Source organism: Phacochoerus africanus, chromosome 8 (genome assembly GCF_016906955.1).
Source record: "Phacochoerus africanus isolate WHEZ1 chromosome 8, ROS_Pafr_v1, whole genome shotgun sequence".
Classification (NCBI taxonomy): Eukaryota; Metazoa; Chordata; class Mammalia; order Artiodactyla; family Suidae; genus Phacochoerus; species Phacochoerus africanus.
In genome coordinates this window covers 136427446-136454571 of record NC_062551.1, presented here as the reverse complement: position 1 = coordinate 136454571, position 27126 = coordinate 136427446, and the positions used below count along the sequence as shown (strand labels likewise).

At 39.3% G+C, this 27126-nt stretch overlaps 1 protein-coding gene across 2 annotated transcripts in view; it reads left to right on the top strand.

Moving 5' to 3' along the window:
- The window catches only part of ST6GALNAC3 (ST6 N-acetylgalactosaminide alpha-2,6-sialyltransferase 3), a 576243-nt gene that overhangs the window by 251415 nt on the left and 297702 nt on the right, over positions 1-27126 (top strand). For both annotated transcript variants that reach the window (XM_047788617.1, XM_047788618.1), the window contains exon 2: positions 242-436. In XM_047788617.1, coding sequence (XP_047644573.1) covers positions 242-436 — 195 coding nt within the window. The remainder of the gene's footprint in view (positions 1-241; positions 437-27126) is intronic.

Genomic DNA, 27126 nt, shown 5'->3' with positions numbered 1-27126 from the left:
AGGGTAGGGGTGGAATGGAAAGCTAATGCAAGAGCTCTGCTCTGCTTGCTCTTGGCGGCTCAGCATACTAAGACAACCTGGTTACCAAATGGTTATTTTCTGTCTTCAAGTTAAATATATCCTAAATGACAAAGCCCTTTGATCCCTTTGAAAGAAAAAGAGAGAGGAAGAACCTCTCCGAGACTACTTTTGATTGAAAGTCATTCATTCTTTTTTTTTTTTTTTTTTGAATGTTTTGTAGAGAAAATCTGTGATTGCAGTGAGCTTCATAGCAGCGTTCCTTTTCCTGCTGGTTGTGCGCCTTGTAAATGAAGCGAATTTCCCATTGCTACTAAACTGCTTTGGACAACCTGGTACAAAATGGATACCATTCTCCTATACGTACAGACAGCCCCTTCGAACTCACTATGGATACATAAATGTGAGGACGCAAGAGGTAAGACCTCAGAGGGTTATGCGGAGTTTGAGTGTATCCATGGTAATAGCTCTTTGTTAGGGAGCAGGGTGGTTTCCAATCACTGAACTTACTCTCTGCCCTAGTGAGCATCTTAGAGTCCATGATATTTTATGTGTTCTCATTCTTAGACATTTATTGACACATGTCTAAAGGCTGCTGTCCCTCCTACATCAAATCTTCTGATTTACTGGCTTCACGTGGAGTTGAGGAAGCAATTACCTGTTTTCCTAGTGGTTTGTGGCACAACATACATATCTTTCCATTCAGAAACTGTGATCAGCAGTTACCAGCTGGAGAGCTGGCTGGCTTTATTTCCTGGAGGTCAACTGTTGGGGACAGCTCTCTGTAGAACTGCAGAGAAGCATTTGTGCTCTTTAAAACTCTGTAATCCTTAGACCTCAAGCTAGAAAAGGCCAAGCTGATTTTAAAATTCTCCATGGCTGCAGAGATAATGGGATTTAAAGAGTTTCCAAATTTAAAGGGGTTAAAATCATTTAAATCCTATAATCACTGAACCTCTGAATCTTTGTAGCCAGTTGGTGCTATAGAAGAGAATGGAGGTATATTGACAAGTAGAAAGTACACACTGTGCCAGCACTGTTGCAAGCAAGGATTTGTATCATGGAGGGAAGTCAAAATGAAATGAGCCTCACAAAATGTATGAAGTGTACAGAAGTGATTAATAAAATTGCTTTCACTCTTTGTTTCTATGGAGAGGGATGGGTGTCAGGTTAATATTCAAAAATACAAAGTCCAAGCCTATTGGAGGTTGTTGGTGACGAAGGTACAAATCATTAGTGTGTCTACATTACTGGGACGAGTTTGGGGTCAGATCCCTTTGAAAGGTCAGTTTGTAAAGATGCCAGATAGGAGAGTTACCCACAGAATGCTGTTCCTATCCCAAGAGTTATTCTTAGCATCCGGGAAAGGATGTTGAAAACTGACTTGGCCCATCCCCTTTCATAGGCAATATCCAACCAGAGTTATTGCATCGAGTTAATTTGATCCTTTGAAAATTGTTTTTCTATTTGCAGTTATATTTACAGACTTTTTATTAGAACTTTATCGTTAAAAAATGGGGGGCACTATTAATAACAGACAAATTCTTAGGAACCTTGCCTGATGTTTATCCTTTAAGTGGTTTGAAATTAATGTTTTCAAAAGTGTCCATTGCTTGAATTTGTTCAGTATCTTAATACAGTGATTACCTATGGAAACATTTACCTCTTAGAAAATGGTTTGTCTCACTCTCATCTTTTGTTACTTTTGTTTCTGGCTGTCATTCAGTATTCTTTAACTCTACCGGATCATGTGAATCATTTCACAAGTGCCTGACATGGCCAAAAAAAAAAAAAAGAGTTCCCATCGTGGCACAGTGGAAACGAATCCCACTAGAAACCTTGAGGTTGTGGATTCGATCCCTGGCCTCACTCAGTGGGTTAAGGATCTGGCATTGCCAGTGAGCTGTGGTGCAGGTCACAGACTTGGCTCAGATCTGGCATTGCTGCAGCTCTGGCGTAGGCTGGCTGCAACATCTCCGATTAGACCCCTAGCTTGGGAACCTCCATATGCTGAGGGTGCAGCCCTAAAAGGACAAAAAACAAACAAAAAAACCAAAACAAAAAAACAAGTGCCTGACATGGGGAGAAAATGAAACATGGGACTGAAGCATCTCCTGAATTACTCTCATGAGGGAAAACCAAATATCAAAGAGCCTTTCATTTGTTTAAATATTAATGGATTGGATTTTGGAGTGTTAAGGGGAAAACTGACCTAGGGCTGTAGTTCCTAGGGCTATTAGTCATATAAACCAGGCTATTTTTGAAATTCTTTTGGTATAGTTTTTAATATAATGATTTTGCTGCAGGATATTAATCATTATTTGGATCCTATGGAATTACTTTCTTGGGAGGAAATATGATTATTGGAAAAAAGAATTTTTTTTTTTTTAATTTTCCCACTGTACAGAAAGGGGGTCAGGTTATCCTTACATGTATACATTACAATTACATTTTTCCCCCAGCCTTTCTTCTGTTGCAACATGAGTATCTAGACAAAGTTCTCAATGCTACTCAGCAGGATCTCCTTGTAAATCTATTCTAAGTTGTGTCTGATAACCCCAAGCTCCCATCCCTCCCACTCCCTCCCCCTCCCATCAGGCAGCCACAAGTCTTTTCTCCAAGTCCATGATTTTCTTTTCTGAGGAGATGTTCATTTGTGCTGGATATTAGATTCCAGTTATAAGTGGTATCATATGGTATTTGTCTTTGTCTTTCTGGCTCATTTCACTCAGTATGAGAGTCTCTAGCTCCATCCATGTTGCTGCAAAATGGCATTATGTCATTCTTTTTTATGGCTGAGTAGTATTCCATTGTGTATATATACACCACCTCTTCCGAATCCAGTCATCTGTCTATGGACATTTGGGTTGTTTCCATGTCCTGGCTATTGTGAATAGTGCTGCAATGAACATGCGGGTGCATGTGTCTCTTTTAAGTAGAGTTTTGTCTGGATAGATGCCCAAGAGTGGGATTGCGGGGTCATCTGGAAGTTCTATGTATAGATTTCTAAGGTATCTCCAAACTGTTCTCCATAGTGGCTGTACCAGTTTACATTCCCACCAACAGTGTAGGAGGGTTCCCTTGGAAAAAAGAATTTTAGACCATGGAGACACACAGGCATGGTTTGAGTGCCAGTTCTCACACTGATGAAAACAAGATCAGCTAACAAAGTTATTAAGAGGATTAAATAAGACAAAGGGCATGAGGTACCCAGCCATACTGATGTTCAGTGAATGAATTTCTTTTGCTTCCCCTGTACTTACAGTTAAGACATGAAATGTTCAGTGTGAACAACATCACAATACCAGTCCAGAGCATCAGACTTTAAATTTTAAAGACTCTGTATTCAAGGCAATAAACATATAAAGGAGTTTCCAATGTCATTAGAAATCAGAGTTTTGCAAAGTAAAACCACAATGAGAAGGGGGAGAAAAGCACAAGGAGGAATCGCTATACTCAAAACGCTAGATTGGCAAAAGAAATCAAGAAGCTGACAATACCAAGTGTTGGTGAAAATGGGGAACAACTGGAGCTCTTATACACTAGCTGGGGGAACAAGCACTTTGGAAAAAATAGCTTCCTATTATCCAGTAAAGTTGAAGATCTGTATGTCCTCTGTCCCAGCATTTCCAATCATCCACATATTCACTAGGGACGCCCATAAGTGCATGCAATGGGAGACATGGACAACATGCATCCAGCATTTTTCATAACAACTAAAACCTGGAAGCAACCCACAGACTATCAGTAGGAGAATGGTTAAAATTGTGTTATATACTAGAATACCATGCATCAATGGAAATGAAGAAATTGCAGCTAGGTGTGACCACTTGTGTGAATCTTAAACATAATTTTGAGAAAAGATACAGTAATAAAAGAATATACACAGTGTGTGGTTCAATTTTTAGATCACAGGAAGAGGCAAAACTAAATGATGCTGTTTAGGGACAGTTAGAGGAGATAAAACTAAAAAAGGAAAAAAAAAAAAGCCAGAAAAATCATGTAAGTGAGAAGAACAGTAACCTTTGAGAAACATGTGTGGTTTGTGATAAGTGTGCGTTTCTGGAATATCAACAATATCTTATCTCTTGATCCAGGTGGAAGTTTCATGGGTATTCACATTCTAAATACTTATGAAATACACATTCATGCTGTATGCACTTTTCTACATGTCTATTTCATAATAAAAAATTTAAAATACCTTCTGAGGCCAAGGAGGGTGGTTACTGACTGGGACTCACACAGAACGTTTCACCTAATGTAACAAGGAATAACTAAAATAACATATCTAAACCAAAATAGACATATTTGAAACAGGCAATTTCACTTGATGCAAAAACTGGCATACAGGAAACTTAATCCTCTCATCTATGCATGACAGAAAAGGAGGCCCCATGCTATAGCATTAGTACAGGTAATAAGCAGACAATTTTGTATGGAAATTTTTTACATGGAGCACCCAAAAAGCATGACAGATTTCCCTCCAAACTCGGATAGTTCTAGACTAAGTTGGGAGGAGAACCAAATTTGGTGGCTCTCTACCTCTCACTTTATTAATTTCATCTTTCCTTCTCAGAATTCTGCTCTTCTCTACCCCCATATCTGTGCTCTGCACTTACTCTCAAGTGCTCTGTGCTTTGACCCTCACCAAGTAATGGTTTCAAGTGCAATCCTTCCCAAAGATAGTTGCATTAAATAAGACTTGGGAAGAAAAAAATCTTCAAGAGGCAAAGTAATATAGCTAAAATGATGAGCGGTGGATTTGATGTTCTGGAGCAAATAGCCATAATAGTGGCCCTCAAATCTTGGTTTAAAGATAACCACACTCCTATGTCCCTGATCACTCTATTCTAATCTGGAGAAGGGTCAGCAGCTTGGCTGAGCTGAGTCAAGTGGTCACCAAGGGAATCTATTTATTTTAAAACCATGGTCCTTGAGGTTTTTCTCAGAGGTTTCTCGGAAGAAAGCTCATGCTTTCAAGAATCTACCAGACTTCTATGAATTTTTTTTAAACACATTAAGATATGCCAGCAGTGATTTCCAGATTTAGAGCATTTGCAAACATGATCATTGTTGATGATAGTTTTATCCCCTGATGCCTCTGTTGGACCAGATATTGCTGCCACCTAGGCAAAGATTTTTGTGGCCAGAAATGTTTACAAGAAAGAATGTCTTTTCAATACCATTAAATAGAGGCAGGAGCTGAGGGTGGAAGAATTAGACTGAAGATCTCGTGGACAGTGGAGAGCTGAGTTGCTTGGGAGCAAACTCTGTTTCTCTTATTATCTTTAAAAATGAGATCAGTTCTGGTCCCTTTGGCCTGGCATCAGTGGAAGTATAGGAGTCTCATGAATCTGTGATAGTCTGTCATGAAGGCCTCACATATGGTAAATTGTATTATTCCTGCTCGGCCTCATTTTATCAATTCACCTAGTTTTTGAATGATCTATTCCCAAAGGAAGTATAAGACATAAAAGTACAAAGAACACAGGAGAGAGAAAAAGGTGGACTTGCTTATATTTCCTACTGCTGGAGTTTTTTGTTTTTTTTTCTTATTTCCTGCTCCATACTCATAAAAACAGGAGCATGTCGTGAAAACTATGGACTAGTGTTGCAGAGTTAAGTTGAAAGAATTAAAATGCCCATCCCACCATAACAATGGCAGTCTAAATATAATGCATTTGGTGATTGGCTCCTATCCTTTTTCCTGTTGCTTTTCCCTTTCTTAATGTGTACAGACTAAAAGTTCTTACCTTTGGGGGAGGAGAGGTCTTGAGAGGCAGGAAAGCAAAATGAGTGCCAGCTAACTCCGTGAGTGCTGAGATTCCGAGAGTCCCTGCTGACCGCAGAACCCAAATTCCTCATCAGTACTTTGAGCTGACAACAACCAGGAGGAGGTACTGCCATGCTGAAGTTGGGACCAGGAAAGATTTAGACTTTGCAATAGGGCCTATATGCGTGTCCCCTGCATCCTACTCCTATTTTAATCCTCATCAGCCATCTGCTCAGACTTGCCCTCTCATGTCACTGCTGGTTGATAATGCAACCCTCCATTTTCATAGGACTGAATTTGAGAGACCTCCACCTATAGCTTTTTATATTTTAATAATTTACTGTATTATCATTTGACCTTGAATATAGTGAAAACCATGTAACACCTCCATATCCGTTTTTAAAAAAATCCCAGTACCCGTGTTTGGCAATATCCTGAGAACTCTGCTCTCTCCTTAATGCAAATTTTAGTGATTCATTTTAAATTAATTGTGGCAGAAAGACGGTATAAAAGTCTAAAATACTGCAGGGCTTGGTTCCAGGTAATCATTGTTTCTCCCTGTTGAGATCATGGCTCGCTCTGAGGAAAGAGAAGGAAGTGAACTTTAGGCTAAATTCTCTTTGTAGTTTCCAGACCATGGCATCAGTCCTTGTGTTGTCTTTTTTGTTGGTGACCTGGTGTGAAGTCATTGCTCGGAGCAAACAACCCGCAACTTATTTGCATTAACTACTTGATAAGAGAATCAAGCTCCAGGGATCAATAGGATGCCAGGCAGATCTTCCTGGTGATCTGTCGGGTGACACATGTCTCCCTTCGATCTGATAAGAGAGTCATCACAACTACAGCTGCTGAGGATTTCAGTATTTGGGGAAGGGTGCCCTTTCCTGTGGTGTCTAAAGATGCGGCAAGTGAACAAGCACAGAATTTCTGGAACACAGCAAATCGTAGGGCTGTATATTGATTTGCTTAACAATGTCATCAGGCCGAAATATGTCTCTTTAAAAAATGAGAACATCTTAAAGCCTCAAGTAGGCTAAATAAGAATACTTAGCATCCGTTACTGTGACAGACAGGCCACACTGGCCTAATTAAAGATGTGCAGAACAGATTGATGTTGCAATAGAATTTCCCGAATTGTGGTTATAGCAACGATTAAGAAACTGAGCTGACGGTCTTGGCAATAAAAGCACACACTCCACATAGTCAAATAAATGTACACATGTAACTAAAGCTGACATGAATAGGTATTCTGTATTTGGGGATACAGGCTTTGGATTTTTCATAAGTAGATTGAGAGCAATTATATGCAAATATATGTTCCAAAAGTTTTAAAATGATCAATTTAATTGTTAATTAAAATCTAAACATTCCATTTGTGTAATCCTAAAGCAAAATAACTTTCAACTGTTAGATTTTTATAGAAAAGGGAACAACTAAATTAACATACAATAAAGATTGCTTCTTTGGCATGTGCATATTGGATTCATCATTTTAAAGATAATTTATCTTTTTCCTGAGCAGGAGGGCATATGTTTATTGAGTGGAGAAGAGATTATGTGTCTCAGTCTTGTTGTGAAATCACAGCTCCCAAACAGTGGCCTTATCTCAAGTCAATCTCTGTTCAAGTGTCAAATGAGAGGGACAGACATGGCTGTGAGTTATAATTCCAGAAAGCTTTTGTTGGGGGTGGGAAGTGAGACATGTGCATAGGATGAAGAGTTGGATGGCATAGGGAGAGAAGAAAAAGCAGAGTTGGGCAAAAGCAAAAATTTCAAATATGCACTGTCCATTTTCCTTCAGCTCCAACCACTCCCAACAAGCCAAGAACACTACACGAAAAGCCACAGTAAACTAACAACATCTGTGCAAGTAATCACCACTACCTCATGCTCCTTGATTCATTTCTTACGTCTCTCTGCTTCCATTACCCTTAGGTTTTTTTGTTTGTTTGTTTGTTTTTAGGGCTGCAGGTGGAGCATATGGAAGTTCCCAGACTAGGGGTTGAATCAGAGCTGCAGCTGCTGGCCTATGCCACAGCCACAGCAATGCCAGATCCAAGCCATGTCTGTGATCTCTAACACAGTTCATGGCAATGCTGGATCGTTAGCCCACTGAGCAAGGCCAGGGATTAAACCAGCATCCTCATGGATGCTAGTCAGATTCATTACCACTGAGCCACAACAGGAACTAGCCATTAACCTTAGTTCTAATCTTCTAGCTCCTCATGGTGTTTGGTTGGTACCCAGAAGTGGAGTGCTCTTACCTTGGTCCAGCTGCCATGTAGATCTATATATGTTGTCACTGCTAATAATGTTTTACTCTGTACAGCCCTGACATGGACAAGGCATCCCATGCCCAAGGGGCCCCTGCGGCAGTGCCATAGTCCTGTGTGATCCTCCAATTTAACAGAGAAGGAAATCAGACACATGTGGGGGCAAAAAGGGCCAGACTGCCTGGAATGCAACTTACTCCAGGGGATAGAATATAGGAAATGCATTCATTGGGTAATTGTGATCTGGGATTGTGAATGAGATCTGTGGGAAAACAAAAACAAAAACAAAAGCTATCTTTTTTTTTTAATGATTTTTATTTTTTTCCATTATAGTTCGTTTACAGTGTTCTTCAATTTCTACTGTACAGCAAAAACTAAACTCTTATTTTTTTTTTCTTTTTTAGGGCCGTATCCATGGCATATGGGGGTTCCCAGGCTAGGGGTGGAATCAGAGCTGTAGCTGCTGGCCTACACCACAGCCACAGCAACTCAGGATCCGAGCCACAACTGCGACCTACACCACAGTTCACAGCAACACCAGATCCTTAACCCACTGAGCAAGGCCAGGGATCGAACCTTCATCCTCATGGATGCTAGTCAGATTTGTTAACCACTGAGCCATAGTAGGAACTCCTAACACTCTCATTTTCAAAATAATAATATATACATATAACATATGCATCCATCCATATTCATGAACCAGTACATGCAAGTATTCAGAAAACACATGCATGTATAAAAGCATGTATAAAAGCATAAAAGGCAATATATACGTACACACATACTTGCAGGACAATTTACATTTTGCTTCTCTCTCTCTTTTTTTTTTGGCCACCCTCATGGCATAGGAAGTTCCTGGGGCAGGGACTGAACCTGTGCCACAGAAGCAACCTGAGCCACTGCAGTGATAACACCGGATTTTTACCCTACTGCACCACAAGGGAACTCCTACACTTTCTTAAATACAAGCATACACAGACTACATATATATATATTCATTATATCATGTAATTAAATGCTTAAATGTATAATTAACCAGTTATATGTATATATAGTACCTCCTGTGCTTGCCACTGTCTCTTTATTATAGAAATAATCTCTTCACTCCTGACCACGTGACTGAGCAGAAAGTTCAGGCCAGTGACTGACCAATTGCATGACGGGTCAATGGGTGAACACATGGCCCAAGATGAGCCATTCTGAAGTCTTCCCAGGTTCATTGTTTTTCTACATCATGCTGTGGGAGAGACCCTCTTTTCTTTTCAGTGGTAGAGCTATTGAGATATGATTCTCTGGGTGTCAGAGGCTGTGTTCCCTGGAGAGAATGAGACCAGGAGCTGGAGAGAAGCAGAAGCCAGCTGCAGAGCTCAAGCAAAGGCCTGGACAGTACGCTAGGGACAGTACTCTAGTGCTGAGAGCAGCCATTCTTAAGGCCAGTCTACCCTCCCTTTGTTTTGAGTATATAAGTCAGTAAATTGAGTGTATAAGCCAGTAAATCCTTTTTCATGTCTGCTGGTTTGGGTAATGTTTTGGTTACCTGCAACCAAAAGAGTCCTAGCTGATACACACATTATACTTTATAGTTATTTTACAACCACCACCATTAAACATTCTGAAACTCACCTTTAAGCAAGGTGCTGCCTGGAGCACATGAGGAGCTATCTTTCCAAATCCATACTTCAAACCTGCTGGGAAGCTGAGCATGAGAAGACACGCCCATCAGTCAGTCCCTCAGCTGATTCAGGTGTCCACAGAGATGCACACTATATGTCTCCCTGTTCAGGGACATGGGTTTAGGAAACTAACTTGTACTTTAGAGGAAGGAATATGAAGGTTACAAAGCCAGAAAATAGTCTGATAGGACTTATTACTTACTGAAGTTCTAGTTTTACTCAACTGATTAATCATATTGTTTTATTATAATTATGCACATGAAATCTTTCTTATTGCTATGAGGCATCATCAGTCAAAGCAGATTTATTTTCACTTTATAAATCACATCTGTTATTGATGAAAGATCTGTTATTGTCATAGTTTTCAAAGTAGTAATTGGTTCCCCAGGAAGATATAAGGGAATTTTATTCATTATAGAACCTTGGGTAGAAAAATGCCTGTTTGCCAAGTGTCAGGTTAACACACTTGAAAACTCCTATTAGAAATTTAAATATCAATTTACTTCATTTGTAACAAGCAGAGAAAAACAAAACAGAGCACCCACCAAAAGGCACCCTAACATGAAAGTTAAAAAGATAATAGAACTAATGCCCCAATGGTAAGAGTTGTTATTCATCTCTCTTTTTTTCTTTTTTTTTTTTAAGGGACATACCTGCAGAATGTGGAGGTTCCCAGGCTAGGGGTTGAATCAGAGCTGCAGCTGCTGGCCTACACACAGCCACAGCAATGTGGGATCCAAGCCATGTCTGCAACCTACACCACAACTCACAGCAATACCGGATCCCCAGCCCACTGAGTGAGGTCGGGAATCCAACCCTTGTCCTCAAGGATACTGGTTGGATTTGTTTCCACTGCGCCACGATGGGAACTTCTGTTCATCTTTTCCAAGTTCCAGCTAATAGCCTGACAGAGTGACTAGCACAAAACCACTCATCAAGTGGCAGTTAGTATTAACTGTAAATATTAGTCAGTCATTAAATATTTAATGAGTCCTTGCTCAGATCCAGACAATGTGCTAAGGAGTAGCCATGAACCCCACTTTCAAGAAAAATTAAAATTGGGGTTCACCAAGAAAGAGAATGAGGTTCAGTTTGGTTATTAGTATCTTGAAACAATACCACCTAGAGGGTATTGACATTTCAGCATAACAGATTTATTCTATTGCTCTTCAGAATAGTGAGCATTCAAATAATTTCAGCTAAACAACTGTATTCAATGTCTGAAAGATAATTTGTCACTAAATAGATAGCATCAAATTACGATTTCTCATTTTCCAGAGTAGGCTTACAAAGGCTTACTTACAAAAGAAAAATGTTTATTAAAGAATTTTTATTTCAGCAGTTCCTGTTGTGTCTCAGCAGGTTAAGAATCTGACGTAGTGTATGTGAAGATACAGGTATGGTCCCTGGGCTCACTCAGTGGGTTAAGGATCTGGCATTGCTCAAGCTGCGGCATAAGCCACAGATGCGGCTTGGATTCCACGTGGCTGTGGCTGTGGCATAGGCTGATAGCTGCAGCTCCAATTTGACCCCTAGCCTGAAAACTTCCACACCCGTGGGTGAGGCTCTAAAAAGAAAAAAAAAAAATTATTTCAAATGTAATTGTAGCTCCTATGTCAAATAATATCCCACAGACTTGGGAAGTTGTATATATAGTTAATTGAATAATATGGCTAATAGATATTCTAAAATATTTAATAAATAGATTACTGATTCAATAGGAAAATGAAATGAAGAGTTCTGGTCCAGCAGTATGATTACAGAATTCTGCTGTAACACTAGGACATGCTGGATAAAATTGGATATGTGATTTAATGCCCAGTTGACCTTGCTAGAAATCAGGGAAATCTTGAAGCACCAGAAAGAGAAGGAATGGGAAGAGAAGTAAACATGAAAGCTGGGTGTTGTCCCTGTCAGTGACTGAGGGGATGGGTATTATGCACTCTGCAGGTTGGAGAGCAAGATCTGGGTCCAGCAAAGGCAGAGAGTGAGAACCCTTCACCTCCACCTAATGCTGGGCCTTTATAAGCTCTCCCCAAATGAAGAGGTAGCCTAGGAAAGAGATCATGAAAACTGGCACAGAACAGATAAGGAAGCTTCTTTATATCTTTGGTCTTTAGAGAAAAAAAAAAAATTATCCCTAGAATTTCAAAATACTAGACCTCTACCCTAGTGGTCTTAAAATTTGAATTTTATTGCTTGCGTTTCCTAGGAACCCTGCAAGCTGAAAAATCAATGAAAAATTTGGTCCCTAGATGGAAATAAACTGGGGCTAAGGAAACTGAGACTCCTCTGTTCCGATAACACAGAGACAAGGGAATCTTAGAAGGCAATATTAAAAATTACAAAGCAGGTACTTATTGTGACTATGCACATCCTTTGCTATAAAAAAATATGACTATGTAAGTACAATGTGTTTCCCTATGCCCAGTCGCGGTGTTTCATAATACACTGCACATTTGCTCTGTTGGCCAACTCAATTAAAGCATTCTGAATTCCAGCTTATACCTAGTCCACAGGATTTGGGGTAAGGGATCATGGGCCTATTGGGAGCCATGCACTTTACAAGCCATCATCTCTGTTAGTCCTTACAGAAAACATATTATTTCATTGGTTTAACTAATTTCCAAGGCCCCAAATTCATGACGCTCTGCCTCTGCCTTTGGTTGTCCTGTGCAGGCAAAGGAAAACACTGAGAATTCCTTGGTCAGCATCCTCCAGTCAATGGTTTCATGGAGGCTTCATCTGTTCCAGTGGTAAAGCTCATTGACCACACTTGCTGCATCCACTGCATGCTGGCCTCTGTGCTAGGCTCTGGAATTGTAAAGAAGAAAACACTTTTTGTCTAAAAGTACAGAACAGTTTTTCATAATGTTAACTGGTAATAAACGAGATGGAGTAGTATGTGTAGAGGGTTATTTTAACTCTTTAAATGTAGACACAGAAAGAAGGTTTGGAGACAGTTCCTGGAAATATGAACAGTAGTCTATGAGTCTATGTCTAGAGTCTATGTCTGGGTGGTAAATTTTAGATAACCTTTTTCTTCAACTTGTTTTCCAATTTTTGCACAGTGATCAGGTATTGTATTTATTACTAGAACAAATTACTAGAATCAAGTATTTTATTTTTATTGTTTTAGCAGTATCTATCTGTGAAACACTCAAGCTGTTAATATTATCTAGAAAACAGAATTTAAAATGTCCAAATATGAAGTTCTGTTGTGGTGCAGGGGGATAAGGATCCAGCATTGTCACTGCAGCAGCTTGGCTCACTGCTGCGGCATGGATTTTATCCGGGGCGCTGGGACTTTCACATGCCATGGGTGCAGTCTAAAAAATAATTAAATGTCCAGATAAGTATATTGTTGGAATACTTTTAGAAGTGAGTACTCTTGGAGTTCCTGTCATGGCTCAGTGATAACCAACCCTGACTAATATCCATGAGGACGTGGGTTCAATCCCCAGCTTTGCTCAGTGTATTAAGGATCCGGCATTGCTCTGAGATGTGGTGTGGGCTGGTGCATGCAGTTAGTATCTCATATTGCTATGGCTGTGGTGTAGGCTGGCAGCTACAGCTCTGATTTTACCCCTAGCCTGGGAACTGCTATAAGCTGCGGGTTCAGCCCTTAAAACAAACAAATAAACAAGCAAAAAGACAAAAATAAAAGGGCAAAAATAAACCAGTGGGACCTAATCAAAACTGTCAAGCTTTTGCACAGCAAAGGAAACCATAAAAAAACCAAAAAGACAACCTATGGAATGGGAGAAGATAGTTTCAAACGAAGCACCACTAATTATTAGAGAAATACAAATCAAAACTGCTTGAGGTACAACCTCACACCGGTCAGAATGGCCATCATTAAGAAGTCAACAAATAACAAATGCTGGAGAGAATGTGGAGAAAAGGATACCCTCCTACACTGTTGGAGGGAATGTAAATTGGTGCAAGCACTATGGAAAACAGTATGGAGGTACTCAGAAAACTAAATATAGAAGTACCATGTGACCCAGCAATCCCACTCTTGGGCATATATCTGGGTAAAACTTTCCTTGAAAAAGACATATGCACCTGTATGTTCATTGCATCACTGTTCACAATAGGCAAGACATGGAAACAACCTAAATGTCCATCGACGGATGAATGGATTAAGAACATGTAGTATATATACGCAATATAATACTACTCGGCTATAAAGAAGAACAACATAATGCCATATGCAGCAACATGGATGGAACTAGAGACTCTCATCCTGAGTGAAGTAAGTCAGAAAGAGAAAGCCAAATGCCATATGACATCACTTATATCTGGAATCTAATATGTGGCACAAGTAAACCTTTCCACAGAAGAGAAACGCGTGGACTTGGAGAAGAGATTTGTGGTTGCCAAGGCGGAGGGGGGGGGAGTGGAATGAACTGGGAGTCTGGGGTTTATAGATGCATTCTGTTGTATTTGGAGTGGATAAGCAATGAGATTCTGCTGTATAGCACAGGGAACTACATCTAATCACTTGTGATGGAACATGATCGATGCTAATGTGAGAAAAAGAATGTATATAGGTGTGTTTGTGTGACTGGGTCACTTTGCTGTACAGTATAAAATTGACAGAACACTGTAAACCAACTATCAAAAAAATAAAAATCATTGAAATTAAAAAATAATTTAAAAAAATGAGTACTCTTTTACTTCTTCTTGAGTTGCTTATAGTGACTTCCTTCCAAAGAGTATAACATGGAAAGGGGGGGGAGTAATTTTCCAGTGGAGCAACCTGACAAACACTACCTCAGCCAGGTGGTCAAGGTCAACATGGATAGTGATAAATCATGTTGATAGTGTGATCCCTTAGGATGAGGTGATGAAAATGGCATTTTTTCTCTGTGGTCTTCATCCCTTAAACCCATAACCCCTGTCTTGATGAGAAAAACACCAGGAAAAACAAAAAACAAAAAACAAAGTCTGAGAAATTGCCGCAACCAAGAGAATCTTAAGATATGTCTGCTAAGTGTAATGTGGCATCCTAGATGGGATCTTGGAACAGAAAAATGGCATTGGGTCAAAACTAAGGAAATCTCAATCAAGTATGGACTTTAGTTAATAGTAATTTACTATACTGTTTCATTCACTGTAACAAATGTACTATACTAAAGTGTAATTTTGATAATAGGGGAAACTGGATTGGGGTATCTTTCTGTCTTATCCTCTCAATTTTTTTCTATAAATCTAAAACGTTTGATTTATATGTAAATCAAACCATAAAAAATAAAATGAAAAATACATATGAAATGGTATTCAAAGTGAAAGAGAGGAGTGCAGAATAAATAGCATAATGATAAATGGTTAGCAGTGTAAAAAAATACCCACAAACTTTTACATACACCACAATTACAAATTCATAAATATGTGCATATAAATGTGAGCATATAGAAGAGGAATATATAGAAAATGATTGCATAAGAGGATATTTAAATGAAAGTACTTCTGTCTCAAGGGTTTGGGGGAGAAACAACCAAGACTAGAAAAAGGTAAGATTTGTGCACCGTATTTCCACATACTAAAACTGGGGGAAAAATAACCTAAAGAGTACATTTTGAAATTATCAGAATATTTCAGTTACCATTTACCTACCTCTGGCATATATAATAAACACAGAAGAGGCATTTTTTGAGAAACAAAGTAGTCCCTCTCTTTATCCTCAGGTTTTACAAGCTCTTTCACAGTAGAGATGTGATTACTCTATATAAGTATTAGCTATTTTTAATTATTTTTTATTAAAGCATAGTTGATTTACAATGTTGTGTCAGTTTCTGCTGTATAGCAAAGTGACCCAGTCATATGTATGATTATCATTTAATAATCTCTAATAGATCACAGGTAAATCTATTATGATCTGTGAAATCATAATAGATGTAACATCCATCTTCTCATATAGATACCATAAAATGAAAAGAGAGATCATACTAATTTTAAACCCTTCTGAAAAGTATGTTTTGCCCATAGTTTTCCATTTTTTTGATTATAGATGATCTACAATATTGTGTTAGTTTCATATGTAAACAAAGTGATTCAGTTATATACATATTTTTTCAGGTTATTTTCCATTATAGGTTATTACAGGATATTAAATATTTTTCTCTGTGTTATATGGTAATTCATGTTACTTAACCTATTTTATATACAGTAGTCTGTATCTGTTAATCCCATACTCCTTATTCCACCCCCTTCCTCTTTGACGGTAAAGGGTAACCATAAGTTTGTAACCATAAGTTTGTTTTCTATGTCTGTGATCCTGTTTTTGTTTTGTATATAAATTCATTTGTATTATTTTTGCAACTCGGCATATAAATGATGTCATACATTTGTCTTTTTCTCACTTTGTTCACTCAGTATGATATTCTCTAGTTCCATTCACATTGCTGGAGTTGTTGTTATTCATTCTTTTAAGGCTAGTATTCCATTTCATTTTTTTGTATGTGTATGTGTGTGTATACACACACACCACATCTTAATAGTCTGCTGATGGGCATATATATACAAAATATATATCTTTGTAATGTGTATATAAAGTATATATATAAAATAATGTATACAATTAGCTCTTTTTTTGTGCTTCTTTTGGTTCATTTATCAACATTTTTTTTTGGTAAATACTATTTTTAAAATGATTGGGAGTTCCCATCTTGGCTCAGAGGAAACAAATCTGACTGGTATCCATGAGGACGCAGGTTTGATTCCCTGGCCTCATTCAGTGGGTTAAGGATCCAGTGTTGCCATGAGCTGTGGTGTAGGTCACAGATGAGGCTCAGATTGGGCATTGCTGTGTCTGTGGAGTAGGCCAGCAGCTGTAGCTCTGATTCAGCCTACCCTAAAAAAATAAAAAGACAAAATATTAAAATGATTATTCCTTATGGGATTAGACTTGCTTCCTCTCTGCTCACCTTTTTTTTCAGAATATTTAATAAATTCACCTCTACATTATTTTTTGAACAAAATGGAGATTCTTGGTTGTATCAGACTACTATGTGTATACCAGTGCTGTGTAACAAATCACCCCAAAACTCAGTGGTTTAAACAATAGTCATTTATTCTTGCTCATTCTTGTATGGGTCAGCTGGGATACAGCCTTCCAGTGAGCTCAGCTGGGCTTAGCTTCAAATTCACAAGTGGATCGCAAATGTACTTCCTGTGTTTCTCTTCGCTGATGAACTCTGGGTCACCTGGAGTGTATTAGTCTCATGGTGAAGGCAAAAGCACAGAGATGAAGCCAAAATTTGGAAACACATCACAAGCTTCTGCTTGCTTCATATCTACTGACATTTCATTGACCAAAAACAAGTCACAGAGCCAAGCCCAAAGTGAAGAGGCACTGATAACATACCTCACCCACCATGAGGCCAAGGCAAGTGATGTGGCCAAGATCAATGTGTAGGACATGTGCTCCTATGGAGGTGAATGTGGAGAGAATGAATATTTTCCCCAAGTAATTTTATCTACCCACACTAGTGCATTATTTATTGGAATTCCATTATATGTTAGACATTTTAATTAGCAGTTGCTCTTTCCTTTAAGAATGTGTTACCTATAAAAGCAATTTTTAATTTATTTGCTGAAAAAGAACTTGTATATACATTTTTTTTCTTTTTCTTTTTTTCTTTTTAGGGCCACACCCATGGCATATGGAAGTTCCCAGGCTAGGGGTCTAGTTGGAGCTACAGCTGCCAGCCTACACCACAGCTCATGGCAATGCTGGATCCTTAACCTACTGAGCAAGGCCAGGGATCGAACCCACAACCTCATGGTTCCTAGTCAGATTTGTTTCCCCTGTGCCACAACGGGAACTCCAAGAACATTTATTTATTTATTTATTGCTTTTTAGGGCCATACTCGCAGCGTATGGAGGTTCCTAGTCTAGGGGTCTAATCGGAGCTACAGCTGCTGGCCTGGTTCCTCATCGGATTGTTTCCTCTGTGGCACGAAAGGAACTCCCTGTATATACATTTTAAACAAAGTTTTTGTCACATATAATAGGAGTTCCCTAAGTGTTTGCTGAATTATTTTATTTTTCTCTTTAGTGCAAGCTTCAAATCATATTTATAGCTGTTTAATTTTGGTCTGCAGAAATGCTATTAATTTTACATAATTATCTTGCATTTGTATACTGAACTCTCTTAAGAATTCTAGTTAAGGTTTGGAAGTTCCCTTTGCGTTGTTCCTGTGTGCAATCTCAATGTTTTTGTATGATCTTTTTCTCACTTCTTTTCAATATTTATGGCATTGATTAGATCTTATCAAACAATTGGAAATAACTACTTCTAAAAAGATTGTTTAAAAGGTTATTTCTAATGCTTGACCACGCAGCATAAAGTCAAGCTGACTTTGTTTTCTTTACCATGTTAAGGAAGAACCCAATTACTTTTCAATTTTTCTAAAATTGTATCTAGATGTGTTGAATTTCATCAAATGACTTTGGGGCATATATTGAAATGACTATGATTTTTCTCTTGAAACTTATCAAGATAGTACTTTCCTGTTTTGAACTGACTTTGTCAATTAATTTCTTCTTTTTTACGGTATATGCAGTAGTCAGAGTTTTGCAGAGAAACAGAACCAACAGGATGTACATGCATGCGTGTGTGTGTGTGTGTGTGTGTGTGTGTGTGTGTGTGTGTGTGTGTGTAGAGAGAGAGAGAATTTCTTCTAAGGAACTGGGTCATGTTATTGTGGAGACTTCATGAGATAGGGTGTGGGCCAGTGTGTTTGAGACCTCAAGGAAGAGTTGTAGTTGGAGTCCACTGGTGGTTTGCTGACAGACTGCCTTTTCTCTTGGGGTCAGTCCTTTTCATTTGGGAAAGGTCATTCTCTGTTCAATTAGGACTTGAGCTGACTAGATAAAACCCACCCACATCATGGAGGGTGATCTACTTTACTCAAAGTCCAATTTAAACTGTACTTGCATCCAAAAAGCAACTTCACAGAAACATCCAGAATCAAGTTTGACCAAATAGCTGGACATCATGGTCTAGCCAAATTTATGTATGAAATTAATCATAACAGTGTGTAAATATTTTAATGAATCATTGAATTTGAAACTTTTTCAAAAATACTCTGTGGGGTTTTAAATGCAAAATACTTTATGGGTGAAATGATTCTCCCATACTGTAGGTAGGGAGACTGGGACAGGTTATACAACTTCTTCCAAGTCACACTTGCTCAAAATGGTAGTGCTGAGTCATGCAATCCGGAATTCAGAGTCCCAGGTTCTAGTCCTATAATCAAAGGCAGATAAAGAGCATCCAATATGTCAAAACATTATTCTTCATACTGACCCTGCTTTCTTTGCTCGGGGTTCAATGGCCTATATCTCTTGTATATGACCTAATCTTGATTGCTTTTGTTGAGTTAAACATGAGTATAAGACTTGATATTTTTACATACTGGTATGAGCTGCTGTAAGTGGATTATCTTGTTGCAGTCCACATCTGGGCTGAGTACAAAAGTGAAGCTCTCCTCCTGACTTTTTACTGTTTTGTCTTTGTAGGCATAACATCAGTAGCACCCCCATTCTTGCTATCTTGCTGATGAATTGACCTCATATTTCTCTCCTTTCATTTTTCAAAGGAAATTGCTGTTTTGTGAGTTACTTAAGCCCTGTTTCAAAAGCAGTGTGGTTGCTAACTCTTTCATCCTGGGCTGCACTGAGCCTTTTACCCCTGTATAGCTGAAATAATATGAGCATCCAGGATGTTTTAAGGTCAGCCTTTCAGAGCAAAAATGAAGAACTAGGAGCATATGGTAATATATTTTCTTGATTTTTAAATTAGGTGGAAATTGATATCATTAGTCAGAAATCCACTGAGGATAAAAATGAGGCAAAGTTTTAGGTGCTGAGCTATGTGCCAAATTGCCCATGTGTTTCTTTCTTGAACATCTACTTCAAAGAGGCAGATTTGTCTTTGATATCCATGGGAGTCACATGCATATGAATGGACTCCAATTGCCCTGATAATCGCCAGAATTTATTTATTTATTTATTTATTTATTTATTTATTTATTTATTTAGTGCATGGGTCTGTGGTCAGTTCGCTTATTTGCGTCTAAAAACCAGCACGATCATATAAAATGATCTAAAGCATGATCATTATAAAAAGATCTCTTTTTCATTAAGTAACCCACTCTCAGCCTGTTGTTATTATCCTCACTTAGAGGTTGGGAATAGAGTCACCTAACATGAGGTCATTCACCTCTTCAGCGAGTGGCATGCCTGTGTTAAAAATACTTAGGCTGACAAAAACAAAGGCATCATGGTAATAGAAAAATATTCACCATATGAGCCACCTTGACATTTTCCTACTAATAAGAAGCTGTCTTTTTTTCTTTTCTTTTTCTTTTTCCTTTTAATGTAGAAGAATGCATCTTAAATTCTGTAGGCTACATAATCATGCCCATGAGCTTTCTCTTCTCAGTGCATTCCTGCCCCCAATAACCAGTTTTCTCTGTAAGTGATGTTAAGTATGCAGAAAGCCAATTAGGAGATTCCACTTAGGACTCCTTCTCTTAACTGTTTATCAGAGTTTCTGTGGCATAACTACTAGAAAAAGATGAGCTAGGAGAAGAATAATATATTCTATAGTGGCCTGTCAGTTTCTCACCTTCCTGCCTTAGTTCAAACTGGCAGGCTTCTCTCTGTTGTCTCCACATGTAGAAACCACTCCTCAAAGCTCAGTCCAAAGGCCGTCTCCTCCATGGTGGTTTGCCTAATTCTCCTTTGAAGTCATGGCTCCTTTCTACGATGCTCTTCAACACTTTCTGTTGCAACCAATAATGATAAACACTTGTGTGATTCTCTATGCTTTACGAAGTTTATAGACATGTGATCCCATTTAATAAATAATCTTGTGAACTGGTATATTCTCCACTTTGAATGGAGACGTTAAACCAATGATGCACAGAGAGGTTATGTGATTTTTTAAGTGTCCCTCTACTGTCCTTTGTCTTCTGACTTCAAATCTCTTCCTTTGTCAGCTGTATCCTCTCAAAGCATCATCATCTTAGCTAACCGTTATTGGACACATATCTGCCAGATATTCGTCTAGGTGGTTTTTGTGCAACAGAAGTAGTACCTAACACCTCCTTTACCAACACTCATGTAGTATTCAAAGAAACCCTATACAATATTATTATCCACTATTTACAAGTAGTAATCCAAGGGGCTAAGAAGGTACATTGGTAATTCAAGGTCAGATAACCACAAGAAGCTACTGTTAGTGTCAGTTTTCCATATTACAAATATGGTATCTAGTTAGTGAAAATGCTGTGAAACTCCCAATTGCCAGAGGCTTTCCTTCAGCCACCAATGCCTCAGAAAGATTAAGCCCCATTTCCTTCTGCAATCCAGATCTTGCTGGAGTGCATTCCATTGGCAGAATCTAAATGGCATCCCTAATGGCCAGGAAACCTGAGAAGTGCAGTTAGTTTTCCAGCTCTCATGGCACAGGATGGGAGAAGAGCACAATAGAAGTTAAAAATGGATATTGAGGACCAATAGACAGTATCTAGCCCAGCCATGGTAATGATGTGAGGCTATTGGCCATTCCTTTTGAATAAGACCCTTTTAGGATGGTTGTTGCACATTCAGTCACTCAGATTTGCAATGGTTTCGCCCAACCAAGGGAGGGCAATGAACAACTGCAAAGTTTGATGTGAAGAACAATTGCTTTTTAATGAGTAGTGAAATACAGGACTGAGAAAGGAGTGTATGTTTACTAAAGCGTATGGAGAAGAAACTTATTTGATCTTTATTGGAAAATTAATCACACAAATTAATGCCCAGATGGCTCTGTCCAGATGCATTCCCATTTGCAGTCACTCAGTGGATGTGCAGTCATCCAAATGCTTCCTTAATCCCTCAACTCTCTAAGTTATGACTCAGTGGAAACTTTGCTTCCTTTGCTTGTCCATAACCATTATTTCTTAAGAGTCTTGCAACTTATCGATTTAGATACTAGATAAATTGCTATCAATTCTTCATCTAGCCAATCACTCCTTTCATGAATCACTTGTGGTTCCCATTTTAGTAATGGTCCTATCATGAAAATATCCCATCCCTGTTTTTTCCCTATGACCTGAAGCTGATTAGGGCAAAGTTTGCTCTGATGAGTAAGTGTCTCAAGTGGGCCTTTGTTTGAAAAAACGTCAATATTCCTTTTATGGGAAGTAGACATTTACCAAAGAGTGTTAATTTAAGAATTCCCAGCTAATAATCACTCTACTTGTCAGTGCATTGTGTCTTTTCTGATTATTCCTCTCTTTTTATAAGAAGCCTGCCTAGAATATCTCATGGATTTTTTCCCTCAAGTGTGCTTTCATGAAGTTTCTTGGAAGATTAATTGGAATATAATGATTTCAGTTCATGGCCTCCTGTTTATGAGCTCAGATTTGTTGAAGTCATTAGTGGTATAAATGTCCTTGTATTTACAATTTTCCTAACCTGGAATTACTTCTATGGCCGTGTATTGGTGTGGTTGGGGTACCTTTCACCAAATCAGTGAAGTTTACCTGGGTTAATGACCCAAAGGGAAAACAAGGCATTTGGTTCAGATGCCTTGTGGGAGCTGAACCTGGAGGTTCCATCGCTAATCCACCAACAATCAGAGGCTACACCCCATCCTTTCCTGTTCATTGAAGTCGTGGAATATGGTGCACTTTATCCAGCCATTTCCATTTTCTCGTTTTCTAATTCAAGAGACCCGGGAACATTTAGAAAACTGTGACTCAGCAAATTGCGAGATTGATTTTCCTGTGTTGGTGCCATAGTGTTCAGATTGAGATGAGGTACTTCACTGAACTCTAAGTTGCCTTCTGTAGAACAGAGTCGATACCATTTCTCGGAAAGGAATAAGGCCATGACGAGTCAAGTTTTTACTGTGTGATGTCTAGGCTGCGCTAAGTGTCTCAGGGCTAATGGCCTTCCTTGAGGTAGTGGACACAGTGGCTATAAGAGTAGAGTGTGTGTTGTGTATCAACCTAGGTATTGTCCTTAAGACCATTTGGTCTGTAGCCTTGGACATCTGCTTGTCTCTCAGCTTATTTCTCATTGCATCCCTTCCCCACGGTGTCCAATGCTTTGGCCATGCCAACTCACATTGACTTCCAAAATACACAATGTATTTCATACCTTTCTGAATTTTTCAAATGTCTGCCCCTCCCTCACTTACCTGATGAACTGCTCACCTTCCAGGCCTTTTCTGATTATGTTCTCCTCCTTGGTGTGCTTGTGTTCCTAGTGTTGTCTCTACCTATTTCTAGAAGAACATCTGTAACTGTTTGTTCCCATTACTATGTGCAGAGCCGACTTCTTCTACATGCCCACCCATAAACTCCTTAAAGCTAGGGCCTTCTTTATGTCTCAAGTCTCTTCTTTTCCCATCCTGCCTCTACTGGTGTCTCCACACAGAGAGAAGCCTATCCAGAAATATTTTAAAATGTATGCATTTTCGGGTAGTATTTATTTCAACCCTAACAGAAACACAAATTAGTTTTGTCCAGAGATGTGGTTCTCCTCCGTTCTAATATGTTCCGTGGGTGTGGAGGCTCGGGAAGATTTCTGTTTCATAAAAATCACAGGAAGAAGGACCAGTGATGGGAAGGTGTGAAGGCAGGTTTGAACTCAATATAAGTAATAACTTTCTGGGCATTAGAACAGTTCTAAATTGGAATGTGCTGTGTCGTGAAATAATGAGGTCTCAGTGAATGGAAGTATTTATACCTAGACTCACAGTGATGCTATCAAATATATATTCTCACATTGATTTGGAATACATGCTTTGCCAAGATCCTTTCTAATTTTAATATTCAATTTTTATCTCTGTAATTCAAGTCAAATATCATTTGGTTCCTATAATTGCCAATTATGGATTTGACATCCATCAGTTTATCTCAACCTTCACTTATTTTTTTATTAATCAAAGTCAATGAAAAAAATTATCTTCCACCCTTTTCCCCCGTGAATCTAGCTGTCCTTGTTTATCTGTGTTTTCTTTTACTCCTTGTCTATGTGTATTGTCAAATTCCTTAGTCTTTTACAAATATCTATCCATTAAGTTAGCAAATACTTGAATCATGGGCCAGATGCAGTAGGAAATAGAAAGAGGGTATGACAATGGTTATGGTACCTAACACTTAGCCAGTGCTTACTGGAATTTTGCATATGTGAACATATTTGTTACGACAATGCTGTATGGTAGGTACTGCTTTCCTGTTTTACAGATTAAAGTACTGAGGCACAGAGAGGTTAATTAATTTGCCCAAATCATAGAGCAGCTCGGTGGAAGTACCCAAGCAATCTGATGGAAAATCTAAACCGTTAAGCGTTATTGAGCTTTGATGACTAAATTTAATAAGACAGTATCTCTTACTTCAGACATGATTTCACCTGAAGGAAATTACATGTGTTTATGATACACTGATCAAGCCAATTCTTGCTAAAGATTTCTTCCTTGAAGCTTCTCTTTGCTGTTATTGCTTTGTAGTATTCTGACACTGGCCAACCAAATCCATGCTTAACTTAATCTATACAATTAATGATTTTCTGAACTTGCTATCTAACTATATATCTTGAGTTTGAACTCATTGAGATGTGATTTTGTCTCCTTAATGATGTTAATTATCCTCCTCTGAGACTTCTCCATTTATATTTTGCTTTTGTGGGAACCACAATAGTAAGAAATAATCCAATGCCAAATTAACTTCTTTCGTAAGCTCACCTGAGGGCGTGGAAAATATAATTTAGGAGTAATTTCCAAACTTTACTGTGCTTCAGATTCACATGAAGGATTAGGTAAAACACTAATTGCTGGGCCCTAATCAGGGTTTCAGAGTCAGTGGATCTCAGGCCAGTTTCAAGAGTTTGCATTTGTAATGTGTTTCCAGATAATGCTGACACTTCTGGTCCTGGCACCATACTTTGAGAGACTAGGCTTTTTCGAGGTTAGACTGTCACAGATATCACAGGGATTTTTAGAAAGCTTCATAGGTGATTCTCATGCACGCCTCATTGTATTGTTCCAACTCTTTCAAAATATCTGAGTTGGTGCTGCTTAATCCTCTGCTGACTTTGTTAGTTTGGGCCAGAACACTACATTTTTCACTATTTGATAACATGTCTGCACCTACTTGCTTCAAAAGATCGTTTGGAAGGAGAGCTCTGCCGGATGCCTACTTCAATAAAGACCAAGCAGATAACTAATTGAGGCATTTAATACCTCCTTTTCCAATTAGCATACATAGTGTGCCATAGAGTAGATGTTCAAGGAAGGCTTGTGAAATGAAGGACAACCTCTTATGGGGAAACCTTATACCATCAGGCTAGAGTGAATAACCACATATTCCTAACTGTGCTAGAGTAAGAACAATTTATTTCTGATAGAATTATTAATTTGATTGATCCAAAAGAGTCATGTAAAACTGTTTTCCTCTTCTTACTTGCTATTTGCAAGTTTTTTTCACTTTGGGCTCAGCCAGCAATGCCACAGCTGAACAGGCTGCATGGATTTTAATAAGGACTCCTATTTCGGGGAAAGATAATAAGCGAGTCTGGAGGGCAGGGTCACTCTTTCAAAGCCTGCGTGACATGAGGCAAAGATGAAAATGCCAGGGCAGGCTGAGGAGGCTGGGAGGAAGCTGCAATTTCTCACTGTGGATTTCCTCCGAGTGCCATTAGCTTACCAAGAAGAACTCAGGGTAGATTGCATTTACATAAAGGAAGCAAAGCAGAGCTCAGTTATCTTAATTTGTTTTTGGCATCATTTCAGATATTTTTTAGAATAATAGGATTTTGATCTAAAACATGTTTCATAGTATTCTATTTCTGAGCATGGCAAGGCATGGGTTATTTTTGGTTTTTCTCTAATGATTGTCATGAGGTGACCTTAAATTTACCATATAGGTGAATCCCAAGACACTTAAGCTTAAAGATCTCCAATTCTAAACAATAGTGAATCTCTGTGGTATAAACAAAGCTCCTGTATCTCATTTGGCATCAGTGATGAAATCTCTGCATTTGGGGCAGTTTACAACTGTCATATTCATATATGATCTCTGTTAGAAATTGAGGTAATCATTGGGATCTTAATCCCATTGTGTAGGTGAGGGAACTAAGTGACTACAAGTTTTGGTCATTTGTTCAAAATAAAAGAGCTGAGGGTTCTGACAGCATCTTGGGTTCTGACAGCATCTCAGTTTCTCTCACCCTGGCTTAATGTCTGATTGGTGGCACTGCGCTCCCCAGCACCTCTGTGAAGAGGAGCTCCTTTTTTTTTTTTTTTTTTTTTGGCTTTTTGCCATTTCTTGGGCCGTTCCCGTGGCACATGGAGGTTCCCAGGCTAGGGATCTAATCAGAGCTGTAGCCCCCGGCATATGCCAGAGCCACAGCAGCTCAGGATCCGAGCTGCGTCTGCAACCTACACCACAGCTCATGGCAACGCCAGATCCTTAACCCACTGAGCGAGGCCAGGGATCGAACCCGCCACCTTATGGTTCCTAGTCGGATTCGTTAACCACTGAGCCACAACGGGAACTCCAGGAGCTCCCTTAATTCCTATTTTTCTGATGAGGTAAAACATGAGGCAGGAGAAAGGTACATAACTTGGTTAAGGTCAAAGGGTAAGGCTGATGGGGTGGTGTGGGCAAGGGTGAGAGCTGATTCATATGGAACTGCATCTCCCTGGTCTAGGCAGAATCTATCCTGCCCTGCCATATCAAAGGGACTCTTTAGTTATTTCCCCTTTCCTCCCTGTGTTTGTGAACAGCAGCTGCATTAGCAGGTAGCCAGGGCTTCCTCCCAATGAGCTCATGTTCCGCCAGAGTGCAGACTAGCAGGGCTCCGTTCACAGGCCAAGGATGACCTCTGCCTCTGCCTCCCCAGGCCAGTTATTCAAATCTGCCCATAGCTTCCCAGATGCCGCCTGTCCAGGCAGAGGCCAGCCTCTGATCTCCAGACTCCACGTCACCCAAATCTGTCCCCTCCTGTTGCTTCAGCAGAGGCCAGGCTGAGCCACCTTGGACACAGGGCACAGTCATTCCTGCAGTCCCCATGCACCTTCTGGCTGCTGTGTCGGCAACTGGATGCTCGCCCAGGCTCTGCAGGACTCTGGAGTCTGGAGCCTGCTGGCCTGGAGGCAAGAGGGCTGCCAGATGTGCGTGCTAACAAATGGCAGGAGCTACTGTGCAATTACAGTGATACAGAAATAAGTCGGGAAATTATCCCTCTCACTGGGTTTGGAAGCCAGAGTAACTGAGGCAGCAAACAAACATCTCTTTGTGTGTGAAGTGGAACTAGGGTCCCAGTGGCTTCTGTTCAGGGATGTCCTCCTATGGCACTGAGGCCTTTTTCAACTGAG